Below are 18226 nucleotides of genomic sequence, written 5' to 3'. Positions count from 1 at the left end.
AGTGAAGGAACTTGCCGAAGGTCACGGAGCCAGTTAGTAGCCCAGCTGGGACTCCATCCAGTAGCTGGTAGAGGACGACAATCCACAGAGCAGGCTTTGCAGCCAGGTGGGCTTAGGCTGAACCCTGTCTCTGCCACTTGCCGGCTGTGTGACCTTGGACAAGTCACCTTACCTGCCTGGGCTTCACCTGCCTCATGTGTAAAACGGGGATAACCCCCACCTCCCAGGCTCGCAGTGAAGATGAGATGGTAAGTAGAACAAGCCTGGCAGAGCACCTGGCACAGAGGAGGCGGTTGTCAGGGAGCAGCACCAGCTCCGGGACGGGAAGCAGGTGATGGCAAGAGAGGAGAAGAAGCTGGATTGAGGGCCCAACTAGCAACCGTCCCAGCCCCAGTCACCCTGGGAAGCCTTGAAACCAGGAACACACAGAAAGGGTCAAGAACAAAAAATAACACAGGGCTTTTATTTGCTTCTGAACTTGGCCGCTGTGTGGTCTGAGGGTGCCATGCTTTCCCAAAGGCCCCGGGGGACCCCTCACTCGGGGGTGCTGGATTTCGGTGTGAGGTCAGACTGCAGCCCCCGCCCCTCTGGGCCTTGTCAGTCCAGCAGGCCCAGCTATCCGCCACTGGGGCTCGGGACCAGCAGATCCCCTGAAACTGGAAAATGGTGCCCACCTTCTCCGCAAGGTGGCTTTTCACAAGGCGTTGGTTAAAATATTGCACTTGTAAATTAGGAAAACTGATGAGGCAAAGGTTTCCTATCACAGGACGAGGTGCCAAGCATCCAACTGCTGTTTAAATAAATAAAACTCAAGGCGGGGGTCTGAGCTGTGAGTCCGAGTGACCCCCCCCTGGAGAGCCCCAGGGCCCAGGCCTCGGCCCCCTGCCCATCAGCCAGCTCTTTAAGGAACTTGGTCATTGCGAAGTCTCCGCAGCAGGGAGCAGCAGCTCCAGATCCGGCTCAGCCAGGGCCCCTAACCTGCCAGGGCCCTTGGGCCCCCTCGTACCAGGGCAGTGGGGGCCCAACGGGGCCAGTCCCTCTACTCCTCCAGTGGCCTGGGCCTCTCTTGGTCCAGGCCTCTCATCCAAATGCCCGTCTGTCTGTCCGGACACAGCCTCTGGGGGCTCACTTGCCCCCTCTGTCGCAGGGGGTAGGGAGGCAGGTGGGGAGGGGCCCAGCCCGCCTGGTGTGAACGTTGAGCTCTACCCCGGTGGCCCCTAAAGCGGGGGACTCATCTTCTTCTGGTTAATGAGGTCCAGGTAGAGGTCCGAGCGGAGGAAGCGTGGGTACGAGTCCTTCTCCATGAGCCCAAAGATGCGCTTCTGCGCCAAGTCGAAGCAGCCCCGCGTGACGCTCTGCAGGTTGTCCTTGGTGTGCTCCCGTGTGTACGAGTCCAGGTTTACCTGTGCAGGCAGAGGGTGACGTGGTCAAGGCTGCCTGCAAGAAGCTGCTCCTAGGGGCCAGGGGCCGGGACAGGACCTGCCCAGCCTCTCACCCCCAAGCCCTTCTGCTCCACATCTTAAGGTTCAGAGGGGAGGCCCGCAGGTTAGCGGAATCAAGTTCTGGCTTGGTCACTTACTGTAGGGGTGGTAGAGTTTATAGGGCCCGAAATCACTGCCTCTAGGGTCAGGCTGCCCAAGTTCAAATCCCAGCAGTGCCACATCTAGGTGTGTTCCCTTAAGCAAATCACTTAAGTGCTCTGAGCCTCAAATGTCTTATGTATAGGGTAGCATAATAGTACATTCCTCAGGCTTCCCTGGTGGCGCAGCAGTTAAGAATCCGCCTGCCAATGCAGGGGACACGGGTTTGATCCCTGGTCCGGGAAGATCCCACATGCCGCGGAGCAACTAAGCCCATGCACCACAACTACTGAAGCCCGTGCGTCCTAGAGCCCACGTGCCACAACTACTGAGCCCGCATGCTGCAACCACTGAAGCCCACGCGCCTAGAGCCCATGCTCCACAACAAGAGAAGCCACCGCAAAAAGAAGCCCACGCACCACAACAAAGACCCGACGCAGCCAATAAATAAATAAATAAAATTAATTTTAAAAATTAAAAAAAAATAGTACATTCCTCAGAGTTGTGAAAATTAAGCATGATCATCCATATTAAACAGACACAGCTGGCACACAGGAAGCACTCAATACATGTTAGGCTCTCTGAGACTGTCTCCTCATTTTTAAAATGAAAATAATATTAAAAATTATTTTACAAGTTGTCATGAGGGTTAAATATGAGAGCTCATACGTGAAGGGCTTAGCATGTGCCTGGAACCCAGCAGCACATTGACAGTGGCCATTTTTGTTACCAGTCAGGATTCTGTTCTCCCCAGGGCCCCAGCCTGCTTCCTCTTCAACCTGGGCACATGGTCCCTAGAATCAGTCTGGCCTCTCTCCTTCCTGAGCTCCTCTCTTTGAGGCTTCCAGGCACCCCAATCACTGAGAGGCCACTGGGCATGGGGATGGGGGCCCGAGGGCCCAGCCCAAAGCCCTACCTCCTTGCACGCCTGGATCGCGATGTACTCAGCAAAGATCTTCTTGGCCTTGGCCGCCATCTTGGACTGTGACTTGACCTTCTTGAAGTCCTCGCATGCCAGCCAGAATTCCAGGTTCTCCTCACTAAACTCAGTGCGGAGGAAGGCTTGGAACACCGCTAGCCCATCTGTGAGGAGAAGCCCAGATCCTGGGGTGAGAGGCCAAACCAGCCCCTCCTGTCCTCAGGCCCCCCAGCTTACCCTCCTGGGGCCTTTCAGGTGCAGCTGCTGGGATCTTAGTAAACTGACCCACTCCTGAGAGCCAGGAACCCTGGCATATGGTCCCACCCCTGCCGTTGCCTCTTTGTGGGCCTTGGCCAGGTCACTCCCCATCTGTGCCTCAGTTTCCTCATCTGTCAAATGGGGATCATCAGCCTTATTTCCTGGAGCCCTGTGAGAATCAGAGGGGTTCCCACCCACGAGATGGCAGGCGCATCTGGCCCAGTGTTAAGCCCTCAGTACATGGAAATGTTTATTGTTATTCTGGGAATATGGGTCTGAGCACACAGGTCCCAACGGCCTCTGGCAGGCAGTGCCAGCTCCCATGGACAGGGAGGGGCTGGCAGCAGCCGGCTCCAAGGCCAGACCAAGGGCCTCGGCCTTTCCCAATGGTAGGGACACCTAACTGGGTGTCCTGGGCCCAGGAAAGAGGGAAAGGTAACCTCTGCAGAGCCAGACGCACTCTCTGGGCCTGGGAGAGGAGGAAAGGAGGAGGGGGGAGAGACACAGGGAGGGAACAGGCCGGCTGGCCCCCACTTACATTTGTGGACCAGCAGCTTCTCCAAGGACTCGCCCCACTTGAGTGCTTCCTCTGAGGTGGGCCTGAGGGGTGAGGCAAGGGGCACAGTGAGGGAAGTGGGGCGGCTAGAGCTGGGTGACCTCTGTCAGCTGCCTTGGCCCACAAAGTAGCTTAGCCCGGCTGGGGAGCCCAGGAGGGGGCCCACCCCCTTTCTTGGGGCCGGCATCACTTCTATCCCCACCTCTGCCCCTCCCTGGTCATCCTTCCCAGGACAGCATCTCCCCATGAGGGCTGCTCATGCCAGGTACCAGGCTTCCTCTACGAGAGCCTCCATCGCCCCAGAGCTGGATCAAGCCAACAGCCTTCTCTCTTAACCCCACTGCTAGCCCTGCTCCCACAGGGACCAGTAAGTGTCTGAGGGGGGCCCAGGGGGGCCAGAGAGGACCTACTTGAATGACTTCGTCACTTTGTCTGCCTTGCCCGCTGGCTGGGCCCCAGGGGATTCGTTCCGCCGCCTGAAGATGCCCAGCTTGTTCTTCATGTCCTTGGCTCTGGGGACAAAAGCAGAAAAGGGGGTCAGTCAGCCTGGCACACTCGGCCGCTGCAAATTCAGGGTCGGGAGGGTGAAGGCTGGGGTGAGGGGCACCTACTCCTTCATGGTGTGCCGCCTCTGGAGGTTCCCGTTCCGAGTGAGGTACATGCCTCGGAGCATCGCTGTAGGGCCCCCCACCTTGTTGCCTGGGACGGTCTGCTGGGAGCACCCCAGGCTCTTGTTCCCAACCCGCGTCCCAGGCGGCAACGGTGCAGGCTGCAGCCAAGCGCTCGCTGGGATCCCAGCTGGAGGACTGGACTCCCAGGCACAGGCTGGGCTGGGACTCAGACAGGAGGAGCCAGGAAATGGGAGGGACCAGGACCGGAGCAGAAAAAAAATATCCCTCCTGGCCAACCCCGAGAGGGAGCCTGTGAAAGGGGCATGTGTCTGTAAGGGGCGGCCTCTGGGGCCCGCCCAGGCAGGAAGCCAGACCCATTATTTGTGACTGGCCTCCCCGTTGCCATGGCAGCGCCCTGGGAAGGAGGAGAAAACAAGTCAGCAAATTGCTGGGAGGGAAGGCGGGAGGGAGAGGAGGCTCTGCCCACCTGGGTGGCAGGACTGGCTATTTTTAGCCAAGAACCATTTTTAGCCCTGCCATTCCCCCAGGCAGATTTCAGCCCTGGGCAAGCTGCTGGCAAGAAAGGGGTTAAGAGTCTCATGCTCATGTTTGCCTCCCCCTTGTCCCTAGACCCCTACTCCAGGCACCTCCTAGAGAATAGTTCCTGCCAGAAGACAGCTCAGCCTGTCATTGGCTTTGGATACATCCATCCATGAATATGCAGAATGTCCCACAAAGTTTCAGTAGTTTTAAGCCTGAATAACTTCAAAAGTACAAATCCTATAAACTCTCAAAAACATGATTTGAAATGAATTAATTTTTTCATGCATATTTAGTCTTATGACATTTGAGTAATAAATTTTTTGTTTTATTTTTGATCTCTGCCCTTCTGATTACAGATGAAAAATGCTGACTTAACGAAAAATTAAATGCGTAAGATTAAAAATGTGTTATCAAAATCACAAAGCTAAATAAGTGTAAAAGAAATTTGAATAATTGAACTCTCAAATGTGTTTTATAAATTGGGAGCCTACTTCTGAAGTTATTCAAGCTTCAAAGGGCACTAAGACCTATGGGACACCCTGTTTAATGAAGGAAAGTGGTCCAGGGTGGAGGTTAAAAGCTACAGTGCGGCAGCAAGACAGTCTTGGGTTCAAATCCCAGCTCCAGCAGTTACCAACTGTGTGCCCTTTGTCAAGTTACCTGACCTCTCTGAATGTCAAGTTTTCTCATCTGTTAAACACAGATGATAATAGTACCTACCATCTGCTGGGGTTGTTTTGAGGCAAGGAGAAAATGCACAGAAAGCTTTAGCACAGTGCCTGGGGCAAAAGCGCTCAGGCTTAATCCATACTTGTCCTGAGGGTCTGGGACAGCTGATTAGAGATTGGGATCCTGCTCTAGCAGATTCCAAGCCAATGAGATAAGGCCAAGGAGTCCAGGGACTGGACTGGTGAGGACCAAGGCCCTCGGAGAGCCTTGGCGTGGCTAGGAGTGAGAGAGCCTGGCTTCCTGGGGCACAGTGCTCTGTCTCAGAGCCCCTGCTCCTGGCCCGCTCCCAGGGAGCAGGAGAAGCTTGCCTGAGGTCCAACCTGCAGGCTGCCACCATCCACCTGGGCTCCTTGCTGGCTCAGAGACCACTGTGTTTCTCTGTGGCTGGAGGAGGCTCAAGCCCCTGCCCAGCCAAGCCTTTCCTCCCAGATGCACAGCTGGGCAGACTCACAGCTGCAGGGCACAGCTGGAGAGGTCCTCAGAAGTCCCTGGTTGCCACACGGGCAACTCGAGAAAGGATGGCAGAGCTCAGAGGTGCCTCATGTGTCCCCATGTGGGCCCAGAGAGCAGAACAGGGACCCACAAGAGGAAGCTAAAGGAACACTTTCCTCCAATCAGAGCCATGAAAAGATGGAATGAGTGCCCTCTGGGGAATGGACTCCTGTCACTAAAGGCTCAAAGGCTACTTAGCTGGGGTGCTGTGGACCTCCTTCAGGGTGCTCTGAACCAAGTTTAAAAATAACAGGCTCCATGGGAATTCCCTGGTGGTCCAGTGGTTAGGACTCCGTGCTTCCACTGCAGGGGGCCCGGGTTAGATCCCTGGTCAGGGAACTAAGATCCCATAAGCAGCGCGGCGAGGCCAAAAAAATTAATTAATTAATTAATTAATTAATAATAACAGGCTCTGAATGAATAAATAAATAAATAAATAAATTTTAAAATATATGTATATTTATATATACTTTTAGAGCCAACATGCCAGGTTTCAGATCTCAACTCTACCGCTTCCTTGCTTTGTGACCTTGGACAAGTAACTTAACCTCTTTCTGCCTCAGTTTACTCACTTGCAAAATAGAGTAAATAAGAAAAAAGAAATGTAAAATAAAAATTATGCAGCGCCCACTTTGAAAGAAGGCTAGAGTTGGTGGAACAGGGCAGCTCCAGCACCCTGGATGCCCACCCTCTGCTGCCCTCCACTGCTCCACCCCTGGGAGCACCACCCACGGCAGCTCTGATGCTGCCTGGACCGGATGGTTGGTGCAAAGAATTATTTTTGTTTGTGCATTTTACCTTCCCTAGAAAGTGTGACTGCTCCTGGCTGCAGAGTGAAGAGAAGCCTACAGTTGCTGCAGGAAACTGGAGAGGGCAGGGGAAGCTGGGGAAAGAGTTTCTAGGGAGTGGACCCCAGCCAAGGTCGAGGTCAGGGAAGAAGGTTGCGCAACAGGAGGCATCCGGGAAGGACTCCTGTTCTCCACACCCCCCGGCCCAACTGGTGCATAATGGTGGGCACTACAGGACCTGGAGGGGGAGGGGTTCCCTCTGTGGGCCACCAGGTGCCTCACTGCCTCCTCCCATCCCTGCCCCCCGCAGTCTCCAGGGCCCGAGGTACAAAGAGACCCGAGAAGAAACCACTCACGCTCTGTTAATGAATGAGCGCCTCTAACAAACCTCCGAATCGAATCGAAAGTATAAATAGTCGCGGGAGCGGGGTAGGGGGGAGAGGGGCGTGGCCGGAAAGGTACCGGATCTGCTCTCTGAGCCAGCAGCACCCCCTTCTGGCAATGCCCAAGACTGCTAGCATTCAAGAGCTCGAGAGGAGAAAGGGGAATCCCATGACCAGTCTGGTCAGCCCTTTCTCAGAGGGAGCAAAGAACTTGTCATGGTCACTTGGCCGCTGCTTGGCTTAGCAGCTGGACAGGGCCAGGGCAACCTGGTTGGTTGCTTCTGCTTCGTTCCCTGTGGCTTCCAGATACTAAATCAGCACCTTGCCTCACTCTGAGTGGATGCTGAGGGCAGTGGTGGGTGCTCAGGACCCTGGTGACCTTACCCTGGGGCCACTGCAAAGTCCCAAGATCCCGTTGTTCACGGGTGTCTGTCTGGGGCAGGACTGGGTTCAGCCCCTTCTCTCCGCCTCTACCCCTAGGCCACTGGGCATGGGGAATAAGCCAGAGGGCAGAGGATGAAGTGGGGTGCAGGGAGCCCCCCCCCCATCACTAGGGTGAGGACCAAGGATCTTTCCAACGTACAGGTTTTTGCTCTTTCTCTTCCGGGAGGCATCATCATCGTCCCCAGCTGTGTCAGCCCCGCTCATCTGCAGAGAAAACACAGACACGTTGCAGTCTGGGTACCCAGGGGCGGCTGCCTGAGCAAAGAGAGGCTCAGGGACCCAGCAGCTCCTACAAACCACCCCCACCTCCATGCTCCCACCCCTTGAAGAACAGGGGAGGGAGGGAGACCCCGCTACAGGGAGCAATCTGTTCATGGAGTGCGGCTGGCTTAGCAGAGCCTTCACCCAAAGGAGCCTCCTCCTGATACACGGCTTGTGCGGGAGAAGCCAGAAACACAGCATTCATGGCGGTAGGGCAGGCCAGAGAGGAAGCTTCAGTGAAGGTTCTACTGTGTGACTTAGCCAATTGCTGTCCCTCTCTGAGCCTCTAGTGCTTTTAATTTCAAAATGGAGATCATAATGACTAACCAACTCAGGATTCTGAGGTTTTAAAGAGACCTGGGATTGGTCAGCAGTGTGTTAAGTAAATTATCACACAGGAGAGCACCTCTCTTGCCTTATAGCTTTCCATGGCTCCCGAGTACCCTCAGGATAATGTCCAAACTCCCTGACATGACATGCAGGGTCTACCATCTTAGGAGCTGGTCAGAAAGCTCCATAACAACCTCAGTTACAACTCCTTTGGTTATCTCTCTGGCCCGACCCCTACTCCAGCAACCTCTTCAAGCTGCCCTCTAGCCAGAAGGAATGTCTTCACAGCCCGGTCCCCTCACCTCGGGCTTTGCACGTGCTATTCCTTCCATGGGGGATGCTTTTATGACTCTCCCTCTCCTCCTAAGACCCAGCCTCAGGAAAGACCTGACCTCGGGTAAGCTGCTTAAATGCCTCCTCACCTGGGAAGCCCTCCTTGACCCCTAGACCAAGGGTGTCCCCCTTCACCCCTTGTGAGTTCCCCACTATAACCAACATGGCTTCTTCCAAATCTGTCTCCTCTACTGGACTGTGAGTTCCCAAGAGCAGGGCCTCTGTCTGCCTTCACCTCTGTCTAGGTCACCTTGACTGGGCCTGGTATACATTAGGAGCTCAAGAAATACTTGTTAAATGAATGAATGAATCAAGAGAGAGGGAAAGCAGGCTGGGGATGATGTGTCTTGAAGGCCTCACTGCTTGATCCAAGGCCTGCACCTTTATTCCCCGGGGCTCCATTGAGCCCACCCCCACCTGCTTGCCCTTGCCTGTGCTGTGCCCCCTTCCTGGAACGCTCTCTCCTCTTCTGCCCAGTCTCTACCTCCTCCCAGTCTGCTACTCCTCGCCTCCTCCAGACCACTCCAGGCTCCCACCAGCTCTACTGGGGCCGCCCTCTGTCGCCCTGCCTGTGCGTGCCCAGCCTCCTCCAGGGGAAACCAGGGCCCCCACAGTGCCACTCCAGAGCGGGAGCACAGGAAATGCTCTGAGATATTGGAGGAGGTAGAGCTAAGGGTAGGCTGGGCTTGGACACTATGTCCTAAGATAAGACAGAAGGCCCCCAGATGTGAATCGCAGCTCGGACTCCTCATGAGCCATACCCTGGGCCTCAGTTTCCTCATTTGTAAAATAAAGAAGATGGGCTAAACCTTTAAATACTGTGTTCTCAATTCTGGCAAGAAAAGTGGCCTTAATCCAGATATAGCCAGCAGGGGGAGCTACCAGCCTCAGTGGTGCAACCACCCGCGGATGGATGGATTGATGAATTACAGCTTCATTCATGGAGCTCATGCTACAGGCCAGACCTCAGAATGGGCATTATCCAGACACTATCTCATTAATCTTCAGAATAAGTCCATAAAGTAAAGAGAACCTCAGAGAAGTTAAGTCACCTGTCCAAGGATTTAAGTGACAGTCTTTAAGTGACAGCTGGAATCTAGGTGTGTCTGAATTCAGGGCCTGTGTTTCTCCGCCAGAGGATGCTGCTAGTTAAATGCAGAGGATGGGGCACATTTTGAATGCCTTCAATGAAAGACTCAGGGGAAATGCTGCCTCTTTCCTGAGAACGCTGCCCTACCGAGGTTGTAAACACGTGTGTACGTGCACACACAGGCACACGCCCGTCTGTGGTGTGGGATTCCAGATCTACAGCTTGCAGCCAGGCCTGGGTATAGATCCTGCTGCCATTGACTTTGGAGACGTTTCCTGGCCTCTCAGCTTCAGCTTCTTTAGCTCTAGCAGAGGCATGGTGACGGCCATCCAACCCGCCGTTGAGAGATTCACCAGGATAAAGTCTGGGCCCCCAAAGCCCAACCTGGCACACAGGGCGCCCTCAGTAATCGGGGACCACCAGCATTCACAGCCCAGTGAACGCTGTCACTGTCACCCCATGCACACAGGTCACAGTTGTGCTGGGCTGGCTGGGCCGTGCCTGAAGCCCCCATCCGTGGGAAAGGGCCGCCAGCACTGGGCTTCCTCCCATTTAACCTCAGCTTCCGCACTTTATCGGCCCCACACAATGGGCCTGGGGACCACTCCCGCCCCGCCCGGCACCCCCAGCCTCTGCACTGCTGGGAAATGGGCTCTTCCTTCCACTGCTGGGAGGGGGTCATCTTCTCCAGGGTCGGGCCTTCACCAATCTGCCTGACAGAGGGGCCAGGGAACTCTAGCCCTGGGAGTCGGCCCCCAAAGCGGCTAGCGAAACCCACACACCAAGGGGTGCTGTGTGCCAGGAAGAGAAGAAACTGAGACGGAGAGTCAGGGTTCTGACTTCCAGCCTCAGAGTGGCTCCCAAGCCTCCTGTCTCCAAGAGCTGCAGCGAGGCCTGCCCAGGGCCCAGCACACAAAGGGGCCTCTCCTTCCCATCTGCTCCCCACTGCCTGCTCTGCTCCATGGCCCTCCCTGCTGAAAGGCGAATGGAGGCGAACCCAGAACCACTCAGCCCTCCCTTCACTCCAGACAGAAATCCCTGGGGCCTGCCCAGCGCCCCGGCCACCTCCAGGGACTGGAAGAATAATTATAATTCGTATTGTAATTATAACTATAATAATAGTCATGGTTAAGAGTTAAATGCTAAACTGCCTGGATTTGAGGGGCTTCCCTGGTGGCACAGTGGTTAAGAATCTGCCTGCCAATGCAGGGGTCACAGGTTCGAGCCCTGGTCCGGGAAGATCCCACATGCCGCGGAGCAACTGAGCCCGCAAGCCGCAACTACTGAGCCTGTGTGCCACAACTACTGAAGCCCGCGTGCCTAGAGCCTGTGCTCTGCAACAAATCACCACAATGAGAAGCCCGTGCACCGCAAAGAGAGAAGCCCCACTCGCCGCAACTAGAGAAAGCCCACGCGCAGCAACGAAGACCCAACACAGCCAAAGATAAAATAAATTTACTTTAAAAAACAATAATAATAAAAAAATTAACTGCCTGGATTTGAATCCTAGCTCAGTCACTTAGCTAATTGACCTTAGCCAAATTACATCCCTTCTCTGTGCTTCAGTTTCTTTATTTGTAAGATGAGGATAATAATTGGACCTACCTCATAGGGCCGTTATGAGGATTAATGAACACATGCGAAAGTGCCTGGTACTGGAAGTGCTCAATAACTATAAGCTATGGTGGTTATTGCTGTTATTTACTGTATGCCAGGCAATGTGCTAAAGTGCCATATCATACTTTAATTTAACCTTCTCAACAATTCTAAGAGCTATTTGCTGTTATTTTCCCCAGTTTACAGCTGAGGAAACTGAGGCCCAGAGGAGTCCAGTAACTTACCTGGGCTCTCCAAGCTGGCCAGTAGCAGAGCATTTCAGGTCTGGCTCCAGAGCCCACCCATGATTGAGGGCTTTTCTGTGAGCAGGGCCTCACGTGATTTCTCCTATTGGTCCTGATCCGACTTCTGGGGCCACCTGGCCATGCCTGGCTGCTCTCTCTGACCCAGACTATCCTGGCAGACCCCAAGGAACCTTGTAGAAACAATGGAGCTAAACTCTACACTTATTTGTTTAGACAGAGGAAATAGTCCTTTAGGCTTTTTAAAAATAGGAGGCTAGAAGGTATTATCACGTCTTGGAGCTGGAGGGCACCTCTTGTCTGACCTGCAGCCTAGGTGGTAAGCTTAGTGCAGCAGGGCTGGCACCCTCGGCTGACAGCCTCTGCCCAAGCCGGTTTTCTGCAGGAGGGGAGAATGAAGCACAGCCAGGGAGGGGCCACGGCCTTCTCCTCACTGTCAAAGCATGACCCGTGATCCTGGGACAAGCCAGGCCAGGCTGGGGTGAAATTCAATGGCAGCATCGTGGGCTGAGACACAGATACTCTTGGAGCTCCCCCGGCTCCCAGGAAAAGGACAGACACAGGCCCGTGGATCTGCTCTGCCAGACCTCCAGGGAGCAGCCGGCAAGGCGGGGGTCTGGCAGCAGAGGGCACTGTGAGACAACTCAACCCAGCACAAGGGGCCAGCTTCAGGGGATGACCCGCGGGATAAGCCTGGGGGATCTTTTCCTCTCTAGACCTCAGGCAGCCCATCCATAAGATGATCGTGGCCGAGTGGACCATCTCTCAGGTCTGTCTGGTTCAGACAGTCCTATACACAGCAGAAATCACTCAGTGTACAAGAGGGAGGAATGACAGGTGAGGCGAGGAGTAACATAGGGACTGTCACCCCTGTGATAGGCAGCATGCTCTCTGGCCAGTCTCAGCTTAGCCACACAGCAGCACAATGACAGGCCTGAGGCCACGCCAGCTCTGTCTGGCCCTCCTGGGTCTCATTCTATCACAGGATCACTACTGTGGGCACAGAGCTGTCAACATGCTGCAATCTTCTTGAAGCCCTGGGACAACTCCGTGAAGACTTAGCATTCCCATTTTATAAGAGAAAACTAAAGCTCAGAGAAAAAAACATAACTTGGCCTAGGTCTCAGGACCAGGAGGGAGGAAACAGAGTTGAAACATGAATGCAGCCCGTCTGACTCCACAGCCTGAAGACCTCACCCCTCTCCTCTTCACCTCTTGCCTGGAAACTGTGATCTGTTGGCATCCATGGACCGCCCCCTGGAAAGTCAGGCCCAAGCCAGGAAGATGGAAGTCACAGGAAAACCCGTTGCCTCCCCCCGCTGCCATCCCCCCACACCCTGCCCCTCACCAGCAAGAGGTGTGCAGGGTCTGGGGTAGAGCCAGAGACAACTGGACAGGGTGAGGCCACTGTCCAGCTCCATCATCACATGGCCTGGGACAAACCCTTCTCCCTAGGCCTCAGGCTCCCCACTGTAAGATGAGTACAACTGGTCCCAGCTCGCGGCAGTGCTATGAAGGCTAGAACGGGGAGCTGGAGGCGCCTAGTGAATGCTGGGAGAACCGTTACTACTCTTGCTATCCTCCTCCCCCTCCTCTTCATCACCATCATCATCACCATCATCATCAACACGATTCCCATTTATGGAGCACCTAGCAGGTGCTGAGTGCCAGGCACTGATCTGAACACTTTACCCGAGTCAGGCTCTTTAATCTTCCCAGCAACGCTATGAAGGAGGTATCAATATTATTTACTGATAACACCTATTTTACTGATGAGGAAACTGAGGGACAGAGAAGGGCAGGGACTTGCCCAAGGCCCACTGCCAGTGAGGGATGGAGGGAGACCAGGGTACCTGCCCAGCCTAGACTTCACTTCCCCCTGACAAGGGTTAGCTTCTTACTGAAGTTGGCTGTCCGGAGGGAGCAGGATAGGAACGATGATGAGGGACTTGAGGCCTGGCAAGCAGAAGCCACTTGGAAGGGTAGCCACCAAGGGGCTAGTGGCAGCCTCTGAGGTTCCTGCCAGCTTAGTTACTCAAGCCCAAGAAAGGAAGCAACAGGCCAAAAGAGGGTGGGGGAGGGGAGGATGCCAGTGGGAACCTTTGGCACCCAAAGGAGGAAGTGGAGACAGGAGAGAGCTGGCCCAGGCCTGCTGGACTACCAGGTGGAAGTATCTGCCCCAAAATAGGAGCTGAGATCAACGGATTTAGGGAACTAGAAATGTACATGAGAATGTATGTGAATTTATCTGTCTACAAATATTTGTATTGGAGCAAGGGGGGCAGGGGACATAACTTGGAAGGGTCTGGTGGGGGCACTGAAATTGGGAGGCGCAAGGTAGGTGGCAAGCCCTTAGACTTCAGCCGTCCTCCAGAGGAGAGTGTCCAGGCCTGGCCTGAGTCAGCCTGAAGCCTCACCTCAGTAGGAGAGTTCTGGACTCTTTCCTATAGAAGCTGCCTCAAGAAATGGCCTAAGATGGTGATACTCAAACGATGGGGAACGTTCCAATCCCTGAGGGGCTTGTTTAAAATGCAAGGTCTGGGACTTCCCTGGTGGCGCAGTGGTTAAGAATCTGCCTGCCAATGCAGGGGACACGGGTTCGAGTCCTGGTCCGGGAAGATCCCACATGCCGCGGAGCAACTAAGCCCGTGCGCCATAACTACTGAGCCTGTGCTCTAGAGCCCACGAGCCACAACTACTGAGCCTGCATGCTGCAACTACTGAAGCCCAGGAGCCTACAGCCCATGCTCCTCAACAAGAGAAGCCACCACAGTGAGAAGCCTGCGCACCGCAACAAAGAGTAGCCCCCGCTCGCTGCAACTAGAGACAGCCTGCGCACAGCAACAAAGACCCAACGCAGCCAAAATAAATGAATAAATAAATTTATAAAAAAAAAAAAAAGATCCTGCAAGCCTAGCAGCGTGGCCAAAAAATAAATAAAAAATAACGGTCTGGGCACCATCCCCTGGAAATTCTGATTCCAGAAAATCTGATTCCAGATTCTGGGGTAGGGGGACTTAGAAATCTATATGTTAATAACCCATTCCCCAAAGAAGATATACAGATTGCCAACAAACACATGAAAGAATGCTCAACATCACTAATCATTAGAGAAATGCAAATCAAAACCACAATGAGGTATCACCTCACACCAGTCAGAATGGCCATAATCAAAAAATCTACAAACAATAAATGCTGGAAAGGGTGTGGAGAAAAGGGAACCCTCTTGCACTGCTGATGGAAATGTAAACTGATACAGCCACTATGGAGAACAGTATGGAGGTTCCTTAAAAAACTAAAAATAGAACTACCATATGACCCTGCAATCCCACTACTGGGCATATACCCTGAGAAAACCATAATTCAAAAAGAGTCATGTACCACAATGTTCACTGCAGCTCTATTTACAATAGCCAGGACATGGAAGTGACCTAAGTGTCCACTGACAGATGAATGGATAAAGAAGATGTGGCACATATATACAATGGAATATTACTCAGCCATAAAAAGAAATGAAACTGAGTTATTTGTAGTGAGGTGGATGGACCTAGAGTCTGTCATACAGAGTGAAGTAAGTCAGAAAGAGAAAAACAAATACCATATGCTAACACATATATATGGAATCTAAAAAAAAAAAAAAAATGGTCCTGAAGAGCCTAGGGGCAGGACAGGAATAAAGACACAAACATAGAGAATGGACTTGAGGACACGGGGAGGGGGAAGGGTAAGCTGGGACGAAGTGAGAGAGTGGCATGGACTTATATACACTACCAAACGTAAAATAGCTAGCTAGTGGGAAGCAGCCGCATAGCACAGGGAGATCAGCTTGGTGCTTTGTGACCACCTAGAGGGGTGGGATAGGGAGGGTGGGAGGGAGACTCAAGAGGGAGGAGCTATGGGGATATATGTATATGTATAGCTGATTCACTTTGTTATAAAGCAGAAACTAACACACCATTGTAAAGCAATTATATTGCAATAAAGATATTAAAAAATAAATAAATAAATAACCTATTCCCCTGGTGATTTTGGAGCACATCAAAGTGCTTACAGATGAGGAAACAGATTCAGTCCCCATTCCTTTGGGATTTAGTTCCAATTCCTGGACACAAAGGCCTTTTCTGGAGGGCCCCAACCGGCCCTTCCAGCCCAGCCGCCTTTCAGCAGAAGATGTCCTCCCACGTGCCCAGCGGCCTTATTGCTAGTGGCTGAGAAGCTAAGAAGGTTTCTGAGGCCGTGTCCCAACTTGGTGGGGAAATGTGCTGGAATCCATTAGTCATGTCTGCCATGGGTTTGGAGGCAGAAATGGCAGAATGAGTGCCACCCATCTACCATCCCTGCACTGTAAAAATCCCTTGTTCTAGCTAAACTGACTTCTACAGACAGTTTTGTCCCGGTCATGGTCTTTCACAGAATGCCTACCTCATCCTCTTTGTTTATTCTAAACCTGCCCAACCTTCAAGGCCACACTGAGGAGCATCTTTTGCCAGAAGCCTTCCCTCGTGCCCCTAGGCCCTGGGGTCTCTCCTCCCTGAATCTGCACCTGCCTGGCCTCACAACAGTTGTCATAACAACACCTTGCACCACACTGGCTGTGAGCACCTCCACAGCATTCGCCTGGCGCCTGCACGAATGTCATCAGGCACTGGGCCCTTTGGGTTCACCCTCAACCACCATGGGATGTGAGTGCTATTAATCTCTGCTTTTCAGAGAAGACACTAAGGCTCAGAAGAGCTGAGTGACTCACCCAAGGCCACACAGTTAGTAAGGGACAGAGCCCAGGCTCAAGCTGGCTAACGGGCTTCAAGGCCATGATGCAATCTTTTCACTGTTAGGCCACCTTCGGGCCCCACACAGAAAAAGCATTCCTCACGGGCTGAGATCAGCCTCACACATTTCTGCGGCCCCCGCTGTGGCACAGAGCACAGGGCCTGGCGCCCAGCAGGAAATCAATAAACACTTATTCATCCAGTTATAAATATTTGCAAGAGGCAAAGAGCACAGTGGTTAAGAGCTCCAGCCCTGGGGCCACACTCTAATTCTGATTCAGACTTTTATAAATCGTGCGACCCGGTGCAAATCAGATACCCTCCCAGTGCCTCAGTTTCTTCACAACAGTATCTACCTCACGGGGCTGTTGTGAGAGTTAATGAGTTCCTGTAAATCGCTTAGAATAATGCCAGCACAGAGGAAATATGTGCTGTCATGCTTGTTGGCTGATACATTTCTAGTCTGGCTAGGCCTGGACCAAGTGTAAATTGTAACTATTTCTCCAGTTATGATGTTGGATCTTTTAGATCCAAATACACCTGCTCTACTTTCTGTGGGTTCCCCCAGTACAACGGAGCTGTAAGGATATCTGGAGTCACAAAGTCTTGGGTTTAAGTCCAGGTTCTGCCTTCTTGGTCCCTCTGACCCTCAGTTTTATCCTCTGTCAAATGGATGGAAGGCTCATTGGAAGGCTGACAGAAGAACAGAGGCGGGACAAAGCAAAGGCTCATTCCCTGCAGCTCCTGGACGCACGCTCCCTCCACCCCACCTTGTCATGTACCCACTCCCCCTCCACCCTTGGCCCCTTTACCTTCCTGTGTCCTGTGAAGAAGAGGGAAAGGTGGTGCATTGAGCCACCATTGCGGCCCAGTTCCTTCTTGAGGGTGCGGGGCGAAGGCATGGCCCAGGTGGACGCGGTGCCCTCTCCATCTGAGCAGTGCAAGGTAGTGTCGGAGGCGAAGCAGGGCCCGCGGGCCTCCTGCAGCAGGCTGCCCTCGCTGTGCGTCCGGCGCCGCAGCGAGTTCTGCACGCGCAGCGAGAGGCCTCCCTCCGCACCCTGGCCCGTCTCGATCATGCTGCTGCGCTTGGCCTCACCACGCTCTCCATAGTTGTCATCACTTGTGTCCTCGTCCTCGTCCTCCTCGCCCTCCTCGCCCTCCTCAGCCTCCTCTGCATCCTCCTCATCGCCCGAGCTGCCCCCCTCCGCCCCTGCCTTCTGACTGTAGGTGCTATCCAGCCGGACCTCGGGGATCACGAAGTTTGGCCTGGAGGCCACAGGCGAGTCTCCTGTGGCTGCTGGTGGGTCCCTAGAACTCGTGGTCTCCTTAGCAAGGGGCTCAGCTGCCAGGGGGTCCTGGCTGGGGGGCAGGTCTTGACGGGGCGGAAGGTCCTGGGCAGGGGGGTCCTGGATGTCAGGGAGGTCTTTTCTGATTAGAGGGTCTTGGCTGGGAGAGGGTTCTTGCCCAGCAGGAAGGTCCTGGCATGGAAAGAAGGCTGGGGCTGTAGGGTGTTCCTGGCATGGTGAGGAGTCCTTGCTTGGCAAGTGTTCCTGGCCCGCAGGAGACTCTGTGCAGGAAGGTGAGTCCTTGCTGGACGGTGATTCTGGGCCAGCAGAAGGTTCCCGGCTGGAAGAGGAGTCCTCTTTGGGTGGAAGGTCTTGTCCTGGAGGAGGATCCTGGCCACGAGAGGGGTCCTTGCTGGGTGAGGGGTCCTCAGCACCCGGCCCCTTCCTTTCCTCCAAGGGCATCTCCCTCTTCTCATCTGCCTCGGTCTCAAACATCTGTGAAATAAAGAGAAAATGAGGAAGGCTCACAAGCGGAGGCTACTGTGCACAAGCCAATGTCACAGAGATTGAAACAAAATCAAGCAGTGACCCAAACCCCACACCCTACACTGTGAAAGCCCAAGTGCCACATGGAAACCTGACAGTCCCTTTGGCTTAACTGAATATGGGCTCCCACCCTTATTTCCTTGCTGGAAACTTCTGCTCCATCAAAACATGGTTGGTCATTTAAGGGAGAAGAGGGAGAGGTTAGTTACCATTATCTGGCTCCTACCATATGCCAGGGGCCATGGCAGATTAAACCCCTCTTATGTAATCTTCCCACTGGCCCTCTAAGGGAAATGTCATGGTCCCTCTGTGAGTAAGTCACTCTGTGAATAAATGAGGAGCCGGACAGCCTTTGCCTTCATGGGCCAGAATCAAACCAAGCCCCAAGCCAGAGCAATCACCAAGTGGGAGAATCCTGGACCCAGCCAAAGGATATCTTCTACCTGAAC

The 18226-nt window shown here is 53.6% G+C and overlaps 1 protein-coding gene across 11 annotated transcripts in view; it reads right to left on the bottom strand.

The window, feature by feature from the left end:
- Positions 1–435: 435 nt before the first annotated feature.
- RGS3 (regulator of G protein signaling 3) overlaps positions 436–18226 on the bottom strand; it is a 131724-nt gene continuing 113933 nt past the window's right edge. For 10 of the 11 annotated variants that reach the window (XM_028165389.2, XM_028165388.2, XM_057548397.1 and 7 more), the window contains 6 exons: positions 16758–17726; positions 7443–7507; positions 3724–3825; positions 3296–3357; positions 2497–2663; positions 436–1403 (listed from right to left, as the gene is read on the bottom strand). In XM_028165389.2, the coding sequence (XP_028021190.2) occupies positions 1218–1403; positions 2497–2663; positions 3296–3357; positions 3724–3825; positions 7443–7507; positions 16758–17726 (1551 nt within the window). In that variant the 3' untranslated portion in view covers positions 436–1217. Of the gene's footprint in view, positions 1404–2496; positions 2664–3295; positions 3358–3723; positions 3826–3924; positions 4135–7442; positions 7508–16757; positions 17727–18226 lie in introns of those variants that run through there. The other variant, XM_028165391.2, reaches the window with a different exon arrangement.

Source organism: Balaenoptera acutorostrata, chromosome 6 (genome assembly GCF_949987535.1).
Source record: "Balaenoptera acutorostrata chromosome 6, mBalAcu1.1, whole genome shotgun sequence".
NCBI classification, from domain to species: domain Eukaryota; kingdom Metazoa; phylum Chordata; class Mammalia; order Artiodactyla; family Balaenopteridae; genus Balaenoptera; species Balaenoptera acutorostrata.
The sequence above is the reverse complement of the archived record's forward strand: the minus strand, read 5'-3'. Positions and strand labels throughout refer to the sequence as shown.